Source organism: Mus musculus, chromosome 6 (genome assembly GCF_000001635.26).
Source record: "Mus musculus strain C57BL/6J chromosome 6, GRCm38.p6 C57BL/6J".
In the NCBI taxonomy this organism is placed as follows: Eukaryota; Metazoa; Chordata; class Mammalia; order Rodentia; family Muridae; genus Mus; species Mus musculus.
In genome coordinates this window covers 23,071,267-23,088,614 of record NC_000072.6, presented here as the reverse complement: position 1 = coordinate 23,088,614, position 17,348 = coordinate 23,071,267, and the positions used below count along the sequence as shown (strand labels likewise).

At 39.4% G+C, this 17,348-nt stretch overlaps 1 protein-coding gene across 1 annotated transcript in view; it reads left to right on the top strand.

The window, feature by feature from the left end:
- Aass (aminoadipate-semialdehyde synthase) overlaps positions 1-16,442 on the top strand; it is a 60,814-nt gene extending 44,372 nt beyond the window's left edge. The window contains exons 19-24 of the mRNA NM_013930.4: positions 9,620-9,787; positions 11,441-11,536; positions 12,759-12,874; positions 13,365-13,453; positions 13,911-14,087; positions 15,525-16,442. Coding sequence (NP_038958.2) covers positions 9,620-9,787; positions 11,441-11,536; positions 12,759-12,874; positions 13,365-13,453; positions 13,911-14,087; positions 15,525-15,643 — 765 coding nt within the window. The 3' untranslated portion in view covers positions 15,644-16,442. The remainder of the gene's footprint in view (positions 1-9,619; positions 9,788-11,440; positions 11,537-12,758; positions 12,875-13,364; positions 13,454-13,910; positions 14,088-15,524) is intronic.
- The last annotated feature ends 906 nt before the right edge of the window (positions 16,443-17,348 follow it).

The window sequence follows — 17,348 nt, the reverse complement described above, 5'->3', positions numbered from 1 at the left end:
TGACTAATTGCACTTTCAATCGTTTCTCTTAAGGAGCGGTTGTAACTAGAAAGCTTAAAAAGTTATTAAGAGTCACATGTGCATAATTTATTTATTTATTAACTAGAAATAAGAGCATTTATTTGTAGCAAATTATTAAGTATAAGTCCTAAAGAATTAACACTATTATGTGGGAACAAGTAGTAACTGAGGACACTAGAAGGAAAGAATTATACATGCACAATTTTCAAGAATACTAAACTATTATCTTAAACCATAACTGTTATGAATATACAAAGAACAAGGTTATATATCCAATCTATCTTATATGTATGACCTATAGACTGTGTGAGATATAAATCTAGCCTGGCATTGTTTTAAAATGTCTAGGCAATTAGAACAATTTAATAAATGTCTAAAGATTGCCTTCTTAAGAGGACAGCATTTTTTCTATGTGTTGTATATGCATAAGCAATTGCAAATTTGAGAATTAATAGCATCTGAGGGATGAACAATCTTAAGCAATTGTGAGCTTTGAGATATAACATTGACTATTAATATACAAATCAAGGTTTGATTGCTCAGCATTTTAAAACAACATCTATAGCACACAGCTAGATTATTTGTGTTGAAACAGGGGGAAACTTAAGAGACTAAGCATGTGATCTAATTCACATTTACTTATGTCTCATATAGGGGTTATTATTAAACACAATAATTGGGATGTATGCATGCATGAATTTATAAAGATATAAAAGCATGCATAAAACCAATTTTTAACTTATCTTTGGGATATTGATTGTTAATATATTTAAAATGATGGTATGTAATAGGTCAGTTATTAATATTTGGTAATAACCAAATAAATTGCTGTATTGAACAAGGAACATACACTAGTCAGGTTTTTAAGACACATTTTTTTGTTATAGGTTTTCTAAAAATATACGAATATACAATTCTTTATTAGAACCACAGTTGAAACTGTGTTTTGAGGTGAAAACCACTTCAACCTTGGCCATCTGCCCTTGGCCTTTCTCTCAGGCAGAAGAGGCTGAAGGCAGCCCAATTTATTGTAGGCCAGAAAACTTACTCTGGGTCTTAGTGAGAACGATATGGCTAGTCTGGTCGGGACATGTGGAGGCTCATGGGGCAAAGGTGAACGTGGCCCTCTCCTTCGTTGTAAGGCTGCCCACCTTATGGAGGCCTCTCACACCACTATAGCTCTGGGAAACTGTGTGTCTCAAGGCCCCGTGCCACAGCAGCCAGTAGCTAGCTGGGTCCACGTGGGCCAGCGATTGGCTGGGAGGATGAGAAAATGACTTTACAATAATGTTTTCTCTTGCCAAAGAATTGTTTTGGGCACAGCTAATATTTAATTACCATTGATTATAATTAGTAACAATTGTAAAAGCTATCTTTATTTTTTGCAAAACTTTCTGTAGTAAACTAAAACCCTAAGTAATAAAAAGATATTGTCTCTGAATCTTTTGGGTGAGAGCAAGGATTTAAAGTAAACTTCTCTTGAGAGGCATTAGCTAATAAAACATTTTCCACTTAGGAAACAATATACATTGAAAGATTAAAACTCTTGGCTTCTTGTATAGAAGCAGAAATGATAAATTTTTTTTACATAATGTAGATTAATATTTAGCCATGTTAGAGACAAAATATTTTAGTTATTGCAAACTCACTAGAAGCAAAACCTTTACAATCATTAAGATGCAAAGGAGAAAGAAAAAGAAACTTTTGGATCTATAATAACTATATAAAAAGTAGGCAAACCAGATTGTAATGCCTTGATAAATTTCACAATCTGATTGACTCTTTATAAACTATGAATGTGAACTTCATTAAAACAGCATCTGGCTAGATCTGTAAAGAATTATTAAGTTTCTTTTTGCAACATTAACTTTGGGAAGGTAAAACCCAATTTTAAAACAATTAATTACTTATAGAATTAATATTAGAAGTATTACTATCATATTACAAAGTTTGGCTGCCAATTAATACCTATGAATACATGTAAGCTTTAATGCTTTAATAAAGAGGCATTGTTTTAAATCTTATCTTTAATTTTACTTTCTAGGATAGGAACCACATTAATTATTATCTCAACTAGAAATATCCTTAGAGACCCAGCCTCTTGGCCTGCCTTATGCCATGTGTTGGAAAGACTCTAAACTTGAGTTATCAATTTTAAGGCTAACCACTTGTTACCAATGTAATAATTATTAATTTTAACCAACAACTTATGAACTGATTGTGAAAACACGTAGAGCACATTACCAATAAAAAAAAAAACAAAAACAAAAACAAATGAAGCAGTTACATTTAGACCAATCAGAGAACATTAATTTTTCTAGCTACAATCATAGAATAAAAAGCACATTATCATTTGCCAAACACATTAATCACGATTGCAGAGAACTCTCCAGGAAAAAACCATTAATCAGCTTTTTATCAGACTCTTTTTTCCTATAATGAACAGTTTTTCCAGCAGGGGCCCTCTTGCTGTGTGCCTGTTTCCTGGTTGAAGCTTGTGGCCGCTCTCTGCTTTGCAGATAAAGTTTTTAGCCATCTTTATTATCCAACATAAAACATAGAGCATTCATTCATACAGACTGGACACGAACATACATGAATTGAACATGTGAACGGACTGGTGCACCAGACATTAGACAAAGATACAAGGAGGGCAGAGCACTTCTGCCGTAAGGCCCAGAGAGAACAAAGCATGGCACCCTGAAATTTTTCTCCGCTTTTTGGGATATTTTCCTCCCACATAATGCAGTTTTTAACTGCGGCCATCTGCCTGATTATTAATTTCCTTTTAATAAACCCTTTCTTTTCTCACGCCTAAAAATGTAGCTTCTGGGAGCTACGGCTAACTGTCTGTTATGTTCCTAGTCCCTGATAAACTTCACTTCTGAACCTAAGTGAATTAGCGCTCAGGTTTAACGCTGTTTCAACTTAGTCCATACCGACCTTCTCTGGTACGAATTTCCTTTAATTATTTTCTTCTTTCATGGAGCTCCAAACTTCTTCAAATGCTCCAGTGCCTCTTTCAAATGTCCTCTGCCATTTTCCAGTCCCCCGTGGGCGCCAGATCTGTTGTGGCCGGCCAGCGGCTCACATGTCTGGGTTCTAGTCTGGAAAGGCATCTTGGAATCTGCAAGAGAAGAGGGGGGGCTAGGCGGCGCGATAAAGATGAAACCAAGACAACCAGTCTGATCAAAGTTCGATTTTACTATTTCTGATACTCGGTTGTGAAGCAGGGGAAGGGGCCCTTTCCCACCAAATCATCCTGGAGTAAAGTTGCAGGTGACCACGTGTTTGACTCTGGAACAGCAAGGTGGCAGGCAGTGGCAGTGGGAGTGGCAGAATGAAAGGGCGGCAAGCTCCACCCCATGCTCTGAGCAAACAGGTTTCAGGCTGGGGAGGGACTCCAACCACTTCCCCCCAATATCAGTGTTGTCTGATCACGGCCATGCACATGAACACACATGTGCAAAGGGTTGGTGTCCTCCCCTTAGATGAACAGTTCTATCTCAGAGAAAGCTCTGGAGAAGCAGTCATCCAATGTGTGGACTCTCTTCCAATCAGGTAAGTTTCTGTCAACACCCAGCTCTTACTGACAAGTATTAGTACCTGCCCTCCCTTGTCTCCACTGATATTTCCTAGTGTATATTTTTCTATTCAATTTAATGAGTCACCTTTAATTTTTCAACCAATCCTGTGTTCATTCTTCCTTCTTGGCTCCTTCTGAAAATGGACTTCTTATCTTATTTATATATGTAAATAGTGGTTATATTTCAAGTGACTTCAGTATGACACATATTGAGTATATTTACATTATCTTCCAAGTGATTTCAGCATGACACACCCTGAATTAGACTTTGGAATAAGCACCAAAGATAGCTGACTGACATTCCTGAGTTCAGAGAATTCAGGGCTGGATACAAGTGGCCCTCCACATGGAATGTTTAATGCATCAGAAAATGAAACTAATATTTCTTCTGCCTATGCAATCTAACAGTATTATTAGTATTATTTTCATTATTATTTTTTTAATAATGAGACTAAGGCATAGACAGGATGGCTAAGGCCATCATCTGAGGCTCAACCCTGGTTTCAACCAACTTCAATGGCAGTAAAATTGCTTTTACGTTAACTTTTTTATTGCGTGTGAAACCTATGGGCATGTGCATCCATGCCTGTGCAAGTCATGGCGCATATCGAGAGGTAAAGAAGACTAGCAGGAACTGGTTCTCTTCGGCTATGCAGGTTCAAACTCAGGTCCTCAAGCTTGGTGGTAAGTTTCCTTACTAAACATGTCACTAGCTCCTCCAAAGCCATCTAGAGTCAGATCACATTTTGGGTTAGGAGAGTTCGTAACTGGTCAGACCACTTGCAAATTCCTTTTCCAGATAATATGAAGGGAGAGAGGAATGAGGAAAGATTTGTCAAAGGTTATAAAATTACCATGATCTGGGAGTTAAGGAGTTTAGAGCCACAGGGTGAGTATAGTTAGCAATCACAGAGTTTGTTTTTGAAAGGATTTACTAAGAAGCAAGATGAATGTTCCTGTCAGCTATGGTTACTCAGGTCTGAGAGATCAGCATGAGTGACAGACGTGACTGCACATTAAATTATAGTGAAAGTTTGAAGAGAATGAATGCCTAAAACTGAGTCCTGAAATTTTTAAGTTGCTTGACTTTGGAGAATTTCTAAATCTCACCAAGTGATTTTAAGGAGCAGCCTAACATGAGAACAAATGAGTTAGTGACCAGCGGATCACAGCAGGTCAAACCTGACTAAGCCAGCAGAGACTCTTAGGGGCATGCATCAGGATGAGGAAGGATGTCAATGTCGCCTTTATTTCCTCTGATAAAGGGATGAGATGAGAGCCATACCCAAGCTGTATGAGCACATGGCTTGGGCATTTTCTTCTCTGTTCTAACTATTCCTAGATCTAGGCCTGGAAACCTCTGCAGCAGTCCTGTCATGTGAATTAATGAAGCCATGTAGGTTGTAATCTGCCTAACAGCAGGCTTATTGGCATTCCCTGAGTCTTGACTAAATATTAGCGGTAGAAAGAACTTAGTGCTCCAGAGAGCCCAGGAGAAACAAGTTGTTTCTGGCTGCAGAACTTGTGGTTGTTAAATTTGAAATCCACCTCCCTGCTCCCCTCTTCCACCCTGAACTCAATTTCTAAAATGGAGTGCATTCTTACTTTTTTTTTTTTCTGACATTGGAGGATTTGAAGAGAAAACAGGATAGTTTTCTTATTTCTGCTAAAATGATACTTTTTCAAGGTCTTGTTCAGATTTCCTCTTGTAGAGTTTCCTGGCCACTTCAGCCTTTGTTCACTATTCTTTTGTCTGAACTCAATCAGAGTGTCTGACACTTAGATACTTGGATTGTCTGTGTCTGAGAAATTTCAGTGATTTGAGTCTATAGATCTGTTCCCCAATCTTTATTGTTAAACTTCTTAAAAATGTCTCTGAGTCTTGCCCTTCTCTCCCCTCTGCCACCATCTCCTCTGTCACTGTTCCCCTCAGCCACAGAATGGGCCTTACAGAACTCAGAACTGTAATGATGAAGATAGGTGACCTCTCTGTCTCTGACTTACAGTTGAATCCTTAAACTTTTCTAGTAATTAGAAAGGGTCTATGAGTGAGAGTAGATCACACTGTGCTGTGTTCTTGTGGTAAGTTCTAGCCATTGATATTGTTTTGACTTCTAGCAAATCTGATTTCCTCCCCTGTGTGTGGGAGCAGTAACTAGCCTTCTCCTACGTCCATCCCTGTGTAGATGGTGGTACAGTTCCCAGCCTTGGAAAGTGGGAAATTCACACATGTGCAAAGGAAGCCCCTCCTCCTTTTTAAGAAATCAAGTTAGCAATGGCTCCCTGTGGTGACTCTAGCATAGCTTTCAGTAGATGCACTCATATCAGAATCCTTTTTGAAAATACTGATCAAGAAATAAGCAAAACCAAGAGGCTCATGTGATACAGTAGAAAGAACACAGATAGTGTGTTAGTTAGATAGGCTTGAATCTGATTCTGTGCCACTCACAGCCTGTTTACACCTATGAGAAAACGTGTGATTAATATGGATGAAAAGCACACAAGGCACCTGAAAGACTGAGGGTTCCTAATAAATAACAACCTGTACCTTTACCATGATAAATTTCTTATTGGTTTAATGATGAAGCTTACATTAATCCCAAAGACAGGAGAAAGGAAAGAGACCACTGAATCAAATCACCATACCAAATTAATTAATGCTTTTTAATTGATTAATTAAAGCAAGCTTGTTTTTTAAAAATTGATATTCACAGGCTAGAGCTGCCTCCCCCTAAGGCAGGTTTAAGAAGTCAGCATTAGATAAGAGAAAGACAAGGTTTTCATAGCTCAAGGGGAGGGGTTTTCCAAATGAGGGACTTGGTGGGAAAAATTGGTGATAGGGTTATAGGAGCAGGACATAAGCATAACAAGTTAAGTTAGTCATGATGACCTCCTGAAACAAAGGCATGATCGCAAGGTGATCATAACAGGGTAGTCATAACTGACAACTGGTCATAACAAGCTTTTGAAACAAACTACTGTTCAAGATAGTTATAATAATTCTTTGAAACAAGGGCATAGTTGTCATTTCCTGGAACAGGAAGTACAGCATCATTTGTAGTTAAAGGTGATATGTGTGACAAAGCCCAGTCCTTGAGAAACAGAAGTTTAGTCATAAACAGGAATAACCTAGTTTGTCTTTATTATAAGATGCCTTTCAAGCCCAAGATAAAGGCAGGCTGGTTCATCACGTATTTTGAGGATTTGAGTGCTTGTTCTAAAATAGATGCCTATAATTCGCATTGGTTGGGTGCATGTACGAAAAAGAATTGGCCTCAGAGAAGCCTTCCACCACAACATGTCATGTCATGAGAGATGCATTTGCCAGGAGTGGGTCTGAGATGCAAGCATTGTCTGAGCAGAGGAAAATACATGTCCTCTACAAAATGGATAGATGCATTTTGAAGTTCTCAATAGAATAATTAACTGGACAAGGCTTATTTTTGATCCTAGGACACTGGACATTGCTGCTATCATATGTTGAGGAGTGTTACTGTGAAGCGGTCTTCGATTGGTTCATTTTTCTTTGCTACTTAAAGGATTAAAAGGAAAACTCTGTAGTGTAGAATGTAGTAGAAAAGAAAAATCTCAAACAAGGCAGACAGAATCAGCCAGTTGTAGAAAGGCTTTTATTAGTGGTGAGTAACCATGCACACAGCAATGCACTGAGAAAAATCCTCAGCAAAGTGGGTGTGTGTGGGACCATGGAAGTTCCAAATTCAGTCTCTTCATGAGGGAAGGGGCAATAGGGGCAGAACAGTCCACAAGGGTTTAAGTTTTCTGGATTTTGTCTCAGATCAGGAGGGTAATGAAGAAGCCAAAGTCCTGGATAGGAAGAAGTTAGCTGTCTTGGATATTTGAAATCTGTATTACCTGGTCATGGGTCCTCTCCCTGTCTGTCTGCTTTCAGGGAATCTGTCTAACTCTTGGTTTCTTATCCTCACACTGATGCTTTTTCTAAACAAATCACTAGCAGTCAGTATGAGTTACCTAATTTTATTTACAAGTACTAAATGAATCTTGATGATTTTAGGTCTTCCTTCCTTCCTTCCTTCCTTCCTTCCTTCCTTCCTTCCTTCCTTCCTTCCTTCCTCCCTCCCTCCCTCCCTCCCTCTCTCTCTCTCTCTCTCTCTCTCTCTCTCTCTCTCTCTCTCTCTCTCTCTCTCTCTCTCTCTCTCTCTCTCTCTCTTTCCTATTATGTAGAGTCTTAGAACATAGTTTAGGCTTGCCTCAAACTTTTAGCAATTCTCCTGTCCCAGCATTCCAACACTGGGATTATATTATAGTTTTTTACTACAATCCTTGCCATGATATTTACTTTTAAAAAATTGTCCTGATCTTCAATTAAAGAAGCGGGACTTTAGAATTGCCTTAAGTTATAAAAGCAAGATGGATGCGGAGACCCACCTTGTGGCTTCTTTATTAGGTTGCTTTTAAAACTAGAATCCTATTAGAAGAAGTTCAATACAGTCTACAAAGGGGGCTCTGAGCAAATGAGATAGGAAGCATTCTTCACATTCTTTGGATTCTTTCTAAGGTTCTCTAGATGTACTCTGCAAGTGACTTTGCAACTAAAAAGATCTTACCTCACCCATCCTGGGTAGGCTGCAGCCCTTTCTTTCTGGGGCCTAGGTTGTGTATAAATTAGTTTCAATTTTCTCTCTCACACCTTGGTACAGGTGAGCTCATGTACAGATGGAGTCTGAGCAGTAATGCCATTTAGCCCACTTTCCCTTGGGAAAAATCCCTCTGAACCCTGGCCACTGCCTCTTCCAGTCTTGGTTTGTGCAGCTTTAGAAGCAGGGTCAAATTGTTTCCACCAGGACAAAGTCCAGTTAGACAGCGGCCTCAGCCCTAAGTTTATCATTCCAGAATGTTTTTCATTATCTCAAGGACAGCCACAGACTTCAAGCTCTTAAGAGGAAATGTAATACTTTAAAGTTAAAATACAGAACAGTGTTCATGGCACTTTGTGAGCTGGGGAGGGGTAGGAGGCTCTGGGGAATCAAGGCTTAACTTCTGACCTGCAGTACAGCAGTAAGTTGTATGTGAGCTTTGTTGTATAGTCTTGGCATTGTGTCTGTTTTGAATGGAGGTCTTCCTTCTGCTGCCTTTTCAGCACCCTCCAGCTTATGCTTTAAGTATTATGCAGATACAGGTGATTGCTAAACATTCAGCAAATGGTTTTATTTCTCCCAATGAATAAGAATGTGCAGAATATGTGAAGTGATCTCATTCACTGTTTTCCTTATTCTCTCTACAACTTGTGTGATGTCTGGCACATATACATGTTAGCTAGTCAGAAAATAATACTTGGGTGACTGAAAAGCACAAGAGATGTAAGACCAAAGGAAAAAGTTTTGCCATTGTTATCAGAGCATACAAGCCACTGAATGCATACTTGATGTGATTACATTACAAAAAGCAAAACAACCCACTAACCATCGAACCAGCGAACCAGCGAACCAGCCAACCAGCCAACCAGCCAACCAGCGAACCAGCGAACCAGCCAACCAGCCAACCAGCCAACCAGCCAACCAGCCAACCAGCCAACCAGTCAACCAGCCAACCAGCCAACCAGCCAACCAGCCAACCAGCCAACCAGCCAACCAGCCAACCAGCCAACCAGCCAACCAGCCAACCAGCCAACCAGCCAACCAGCCAACCAACCAACCAGCCAACCAGCCAACCAACCAATGAACTAACCAACCAACCAACAAACCAGCCTAATGCATACAAAATGATACTATTTTTAGTAGGAGCAAGAGCCAATTGAAAACAAGACTTTTGTTTAGAAAATAAAGTATATTAAGATTTAGAAGTTTGGGGTCAGGGAGCCTGGCAAGGTATTCCAAGAGGAACAGTTTGGCTAATGGCATGCTAAGTATCAACTGTAGTTTTATTAATATTTCCTAAGCTCTATTCTGTTAGTTTCTTTTGTATAGTTAATGCAGATAAACCCAGAGGAAACAAACTGTTGTGAACCTCAGTTATTTTTTCAATCTTCCTCAGGTTGTGAATGTGACAGGGGGAGTCTCTTTTCTCAACTCTGTCACACCCATGGATTACTTCCCAGGTCTAAACTTGGAAGGCTATCCTAACAGAGATAGCATAAAATATGCTGAGATTTATGGAATTTCATCTGCCCATACATTATTAAGGGGAACACTGAGATATAAGGTAAGTGCTATATTTTAAGCAAATTTCTAGTTTTGATATGAGCAGTATATATGCTTATTTTTTCTAGTAGTTAAAATGAGAAGCCAAGTTAGAGTCTTTTTTTTTTTTTTGAAATCTTTATTAAGTTAGTTGCTTGACAAGTTCATACTTTTATATAATTTATTTTGGTTACATTCTTTCTCTGGTTGCTACTCTCTGTCTTTAATACTCCTTGCTACAACCCTCTTATTTTCCCTAACCCCCACCCACCCATCCCTTTCCCTTCCTATCCCTTTCCAAGATTTATGACTTGATTGTGTGTAATGACCCATTTGGTTTAATCAGGGCTATTTGTGTGGTCATAGGATTCGGACTATCCCCTAGGGAGTCTCTTTCCTTCTCCCTGTCCTCCAGCTTTTATGTTCCTTTTGCTCTCTGCAATGTTTTATGAGCTGTGGAGGGATGGAATGACAACTGTCTTGTTTTGGGGTGAACGCCCAAGTGCTGCCTATTCTCATAAGCCCTGTGCAGCTATGATGCTCCCTCTCCCAGTTCACTGTTAAATTTGTTATTATTATTATTATTATTAGTATTATTATTAGTATTAGTAGTAGTAGTAGTAGTAGTAGTAGGAGACCCAACTCAAAATAGCGAATTTATTGTATTTAGTCTTTAAGGATTGGGAGCAGGTAGGAGGAGAGAGTGGTAGGTATAGTTTAGTTTCTTGGTCTTGTAAGAGTTACCATGGTCTCAGGTTCCACATAGTAGCAGGCAGCTGCCATCTTCCTGTTATGGCTTAATAAGGTGCAAATCTGGATTGAGTGACACACTGCGTGTTTCTCTAATAGCTAAAAGCATGCATTTTTGTCTTGTTAGTTGTAGTTTATTTCTGAGGTCAGTGTCATTCTTCTGTTATATGTCTTGAGAGCTTAGGATGAGGTTCAAATCATTTAAAACACATGGACTGAGGCTCAAGGAGATGAAAGGGTTAGATGGACTTCTCAAAAACAAATCTGAAATGTTTCCTAACCATAAAATAGGGACTTAGAGTGATCATGGGTGAGATGTTAGAAGTATGTTCAAAATGAGAAAACCAGGTATCAGAGCCCTAACGTGATGCCCTTCTTTTCTTCTGTACCCAGGTCTTCACTGTAGGGTGGGTTCTCTGCTTTGGGGGTGTGGATTATTGTTCCTCCCTTCACAAAGAAGTAAAATTGATAGAACTAGGAGCTATCCTAGAGTACCTAGAGAGAGTACTTTCCTAGCATGCATGAGGCCCTGTATGTGATCCTTAGCATTTGAAAACAAAACGTTGTAATAAAGATTAAATCTGACTGTTCTATTAAACAATGTTCTGTTAAACTGCATTATATAATTCACCAGGAAATTAGCCCTTATGTTGCCAGAACATACCACACAATATAGTACTGAGGAAAAAAAAAAGGCTTTTTCATAAACCAGTTACTTGAATTACCATGACAATGGTTAATATTGATCCCATTTCACCACTGAAGGTTATTACCAAATAAGTTATAAAGATTAAAAACCCTCCAAAAAGTTAATTAGTTGTAAAGGCAGATCTCCTCTTCAAGAAAAAAATGGGGGCAGGGGCTGTAAAATTCATTTGTCTTCAAAGGAAAATATTAATTTGCTGCTTACTAATTCTTGCTTCAGGGATATTCCAAAGCCTTGAATGGATTTGTGAAGTTGGGACTCATCAACAGAGAAGCATACCCTGCCCTCCGACCTGAGGCCAACCCTCTCACCTGGGTGAATATTTCCGTAATTCTGTGCTGTCTGCTTCACACACGCCTTTTAAAATGGCTAGGTCTCAAGCTCTGCTTTGCACAGAGCCAAGGCATCCCTTCTCTAGCTGCTGTATGTTGATGAGTTCTGGTGACTATCTCCTCCCACTTTAGTGCATTGGATGAATGGAGAAAGCAATGGGCTAAGGTACCTGGCCTGTTCCTGTATTCACTTATTCCCCAGGATCATTCCCTGAACAATGGGGAAGTCATGCCTTCACTCTTTGCTTTGGACTCCGATTTTCCAGTTGTGTAGGTGGTGACATGTCATTTGGACCTGTTGAGTGTGATATTTAAGAGGATGCTGGTATGAATCTTGTCAGTCCTCTCATGGTGCCATTTATGTGGCTGAGTTTTAGGCATTTCTCTCTCATACCTAAGTCCTTGGAAGCAGTGTACTCTTCCTGGGTCATCCCAGGATGCTGTTAGAATCCAGAACACAAGAGACAAGCTTGCTGCACAGCATCAGATTGTAAACATTTTAGACTGCATGGGCCTAGCAGTCTCTGCAGAATAATCTAGTACTGGTATAGATAGTGCATAAGCACTATAGGTACAACTTCCGGTGAAATGAACCACACTGAGTCCATGAACCAACTGGTTGACTTCTGATCTAGACCATAGCTTCCTTTGGGGACCCTGGGGGGGAAATTTTGTTTAGAAATAAGAAAACTCCTTGGCCACTCTTTTAAGTGTTCCTTTGAAATTTAATTCCCTTCGAGATCTTTCTCATCTATTGAAGCTACAAAAGAACTCCGGTTGCCACTGGCAACCACAGCACTAAACCCCTTGTAGTTTAACCTGCTTCACATTGATTGCTACAGGGTGCAGGGGTAGAGGAATTTGGGGTGGGGCATGAATGGAAAAAAGTGTTGGGGAAAATACATGACCAGGAAATGTATTAGTATCTCTCCTTTTTAGCATTAAGTCTTTATTGAGGTTTTTTTTTGTTGTTGTTGTTGTTGTTCTGGAATCACATGCATTTGTGATGTGAAGACATTCATGCACGCACACACACACACACACACACATACACACACACTTTATGTCTTAATTTTCTATTTCAATTATTTGTAATAAACCTTTGAAGTGTACTTAATGCCCAATGTCTAGGTTGGTTTATTTCTCAGATAACTAATGTTTTACTATATATGTACTTAGACTATTCATATTTATTTTTCAATCAGAAACAACTCCTATGTGACCTAGTTGGAATTTCCCGCTCCTCCCCATGCGAGAAGCTTAAGGAAGTTGTCTTCACAAAGCTGGGAGGGGACAATACCCAGCTGGAAGCTGCAGAATGGTAAGCACCCACCAATAGTTCCATTTAGATCAAAACATATTGAACCAATGACTAATGACAGTCATTTCTGGCCAATAAAAGGCCATGACAGACTGCATGCTTTGTATTTGTCTTTGAATAATTAGCTGTTTATTACTGATTAATGCTCATTAGTTGGCCTGATAGATTATAATTTATTGTGTTTATATTGGGTGAAAAAGTAGATAGTGAAGAACCCTGATGGTGATTATGACCTGGATAATGTTTATTTTAAAGCATTTTGTCACTCTGTTTCTGGATCAAGTAGCTGCAGACTATTCACTTATGTGACTATGGTATACTTACTATATGACAACTATTCTGTAAATTAATGTAAATTAATCATAAATGAACTTGTAACATATCATCTCCGCCCTGCGCTAAGGAGCAGTGTCTCAGGAAGTCCAGGACCCTGAAGCTACTGCAGAACATGCATAGGTTGTGCACTAAGAGCGACCCTTGTGCTTTTCAGGTTGGGCTTACTGGGGGATGAACAAGTTCCTCAGGCGGAGTCCATTGTGGACGCGTTCTCCAAGCACTTGGTCTCAAAACTCTCCTATGGTAGGTCGTGGGGTTTCTCTAAACACTGCTGAGGAGGAATCATAGGAACTGGCCAGAGAATCAGTTTCAAGCACAGCAGTCATGCAGTAGGAAGGAGAAGTGTGAGAAGAGGCAATGATAGAAAATTTCTTAGGAAATAATGAATTTGGGAACTACTGGGAGGGGGAAAAAGAATTTTATATTTAATGTATCAAATAAATACCAAAACAATATTTGGGGAGCAAATGTCTGTCTGCCAGAATAGCTTGTCACACCAAGCAGACTTTTCGATTCTGAGAAAGGGATACAGTCCAAGTTCCCATTCCCTTGAGGCTTTCACTGGGTCTCTGGGAGAAAAGCATCATAGTTATCTAATGAGCATATGTAGTTGGGTGGGGAAACCGGAAGGGCAGGGAAGGTGAAGTGCAATTATAGCTGAGCTATGATGATGCTTTAAGACATCTGTATTTATTTTAAGGCCCTGAAGAAAAGGATATGATTGTGATGAGGGACAGCTTTGGCATCAGACATCCATCTGGACATTTAGAAAATAAGACCATTGATCTCGTGGTTTATGGAGACTTCAACGGCTTCTCGGCAATGGCTAAAACTGTGGGGTTGCCGACAGCCATGGCAGCCAAAATGTTGCTTGATGGTAAGTTCCATTCGCATCAGGGCTGAGCCTGGCTCCTCTTCACCTTCAAATGTCAGTGCCTGCAAATAATGGAAATGAGCCATCTTGGAGAATACCTGGCTGGGGGCCACACTGGTGAGAGAAGAGCATAGGTCCTGGTATGAGACCAAATTTTCATCCAACTCAGTCACAAGACCTCAGAATGGTGGAATAGACGTAGCTTAAAGCCTGTGGGCCAAGGTGTCCTCAAACTGAACGTGGGTTGTGTCATTCCAAGCACAGGCTTGTTGCAACCTTTCAGCGAAACAGCATAGAAAGTTGCTACCATGCAGAGGGGCTGCTGGGAAGGGTGACTCCCTTACTTCTGTTTTTATTTGTATATTTAGAGTCGTTCTGAATTAGCCGAGGGTGTTTACTTGTAGCTCATCAGAATTATAATCTGTGGTTAATTAATTCTCATGTGTTAACATCTTATCTATAATGAAAAAATATTTGCAATATGCTTTGTGACTTACAGTGGGGTTTTATTATGAATAGTTAGTGTAAGTTTAAAGGTGTGTTAAGGGAAGATGCATTAAATAGAGCTGAAGGACTGGGAAACACAGTCCAGCAACACAGGCCCCTGTGTAGTATCACCTTCTTCTTTATTGGCCTCATGGTTGATTGGGGTCTATGACTCCCTGCTATTTCCTGGCACCATAGCACAGCGTCATAACGCATATCACTAGCTTGGACACAGCCCAGATTCTAAGTATAATCTACTCTTACTGTGTTACACCATTAGCAACGTTGAAAACTTTAAAGCCAACCATTTTCCCTTTTCTTTTCTCTGCTTCTTCTTTCTTCTCTCATACATTACATCCCAACTGCTGTTTCCCCTCGCTCCACCCCTGACTTCCTCTCTCCACTCTTCCTTTTCCCTTCAAAAGAGAGCAGGCCTCCCAGGGATATCACCTGAACGTGGAACAACAAGGTGTGATAAGACTAGACACAAACTCTCATATTAAGGCTGGTTGAACCAACCCAGGAGGAGGAAAGGGGGTCTCAAGGAACTCCCCTATTCTCACTCTTAGGAGTCTCACAAGAGCACCAAGCTACATAACCATAACGAATAGGCAGAAGACCTATCACAGACCTATGCAGGTTCTTCGACTGCTACTTCAGTCTCTCTGAGTCCCTGTGAGCAATGCTCAGTTGATTTTGCATTCTGGTGGTACTGTCAACCTCCTTGTTACTTAGCCTCTCTGGGTCTAAGTTGAGGATGTCTGTCAGGTTTTCTTTCTTTGAAGGATGTCTGTCAGGTTTTAGTTCTCCCTGCCCTCCTTTTATGGTCACATCTAGATTGAACAGCATTGCTTTTCAATACAGTACTGTTTGGCCCTGGGGTGGGACTCTTGCCATAGAAATAGGCCTTTAACATCACCTTTAAATCAAGAATCAAAATTTGTTTTCTTTTAGGTGAAATTGAAGCCAAAGGCCTAATGGGGCCCTTTACAAAGGAGATCTATGGGCCAATATTGGAGCGGATTAAAGCAGAAGGCATTGTATTTAACACACAGAGTACAATCAAGCTATAAATGGGAATGTATTTTCCGAAGCATCACACCTGTTAACCTTGGGTATGACAAACATGCTTGCTGATGTGCTAAAGCATGAAGCATGATGTCTTTTGAGTAAGTTCATGGCAATGGTATTTTTGAAATGCAAATCTCTACTTTAGTAAAGCTTTTGGAGTAGAAGAATCCAGACATCACAGAACCCTTTAATAAGTCTCCTGTGTACTTTCTGTGTGTATGTAAAGGTGATCATAGTTTGTTAATTTATTGTGCTTCCTTTTCCCCGAGAACATATTATCAGCAAGTGCAGTTGTACTATTTCCTTTCCCAGAAAAAAAAAAAACAACTTCACATAGTTATATTTTTGTATTTTTCAAATTGAGTCTGCTACATACCTTTTAGACTGACATATCTAAAAACAATTGTAAACGTAATTTCTCATGCCTTTTGTAAAGTTATGATTTATTTAGTAAATTTTTTGTTTTGAAAATCATTTCTCTTGAGTTTTTGGAAAATGGAGTTGATACAATAAATTCAGTCCTTGAAAATCTTTAATACCCTTCCATGATAGAAACCAAACTAAATAATACAAAATAATCACCACAAAACGTATAGCAAAACCAGATGGAAAGGAATGCCCTTGTAGAAGAAAATTATGAAAAAATTTGTATCATACTTAATGGAAAAAACACTGAATGAATGGTTTTCACCTGAGAGCACAAGTATGTTGTCATTTACCCCAATGACTCAACCTGTATTGCACGGTTAGGCCAGGGCAATTAGGCAAAAATCAATCAATCAATCAATCAATCAATCAATCAATAAAAGAAAAGAAAAAAAGAAAAAAAAAAGAAAGATATACACTGGAAAACAAATTCTATTTACCTAGAATCTTGAAGAATTGCACAGGAAATCCAAGAGCATAGTTAAAGTAATACAAAAGAATATTTGAATTCATGAATTAAGAAAAAAAGATTCACAAATAACTTAGAGATATTGCCTTTTCATAAAGTATGAATGAGTGAGCCAACAGTGGTTTTTGAAAAACAACAGCATCAAAAAGGAAAAAAAGTAGTAGAATTGAGAGGCCAGTGACACTCATGTTCATGTTCCATTGTCCTTTCTAAAAGTGTGCTAAGACAATACAGCAAAGAAAAATAATGCTTTTTCATCAAATGATCACTAAAAATCTGAACAGAAGCAGTGGAGTTGGATCGCTACCTCATAGCACACATAGGAACTGACTAAAGATTGATCTAAAAGATAATCTAAAAAGAGTTAATGCTGTAAAAATCTTAGAAACAAACATAGGCATAAACCTTTGTGTTTAAATTAGGCGATGGTTTATTAAGTAACTGAAGCAAAAATCACAAGCACTAGAAGAAAACAATAGACAAACTGGACGTAATAAAAATGGAAAACTTGAGTTTTTAAGTAGACTGCTGAGATATAAATACATAAAACCTCGGGGAGGGGAAAGGGAGTGAGGTAAGAGTGTGTGATCATGTGTATGGAGAGAGGGCAGGGAAATGGAAATTGGTGATCGGTTTAGTTGCGGGGGGAGCAACTTTAGGATGTGCCAGAGACCTGGGATAGGAGAGGCTCCAGGGAGTCTATGAGAGTAACTGTAGCTGAGACTTCTAGCAGTGGGGATATGAAGACTGAAGTGGCCACCCTCTGTAGCTAGGCAGGATGTCCAGAAGAAGGATAAGGGCACCAACTCACA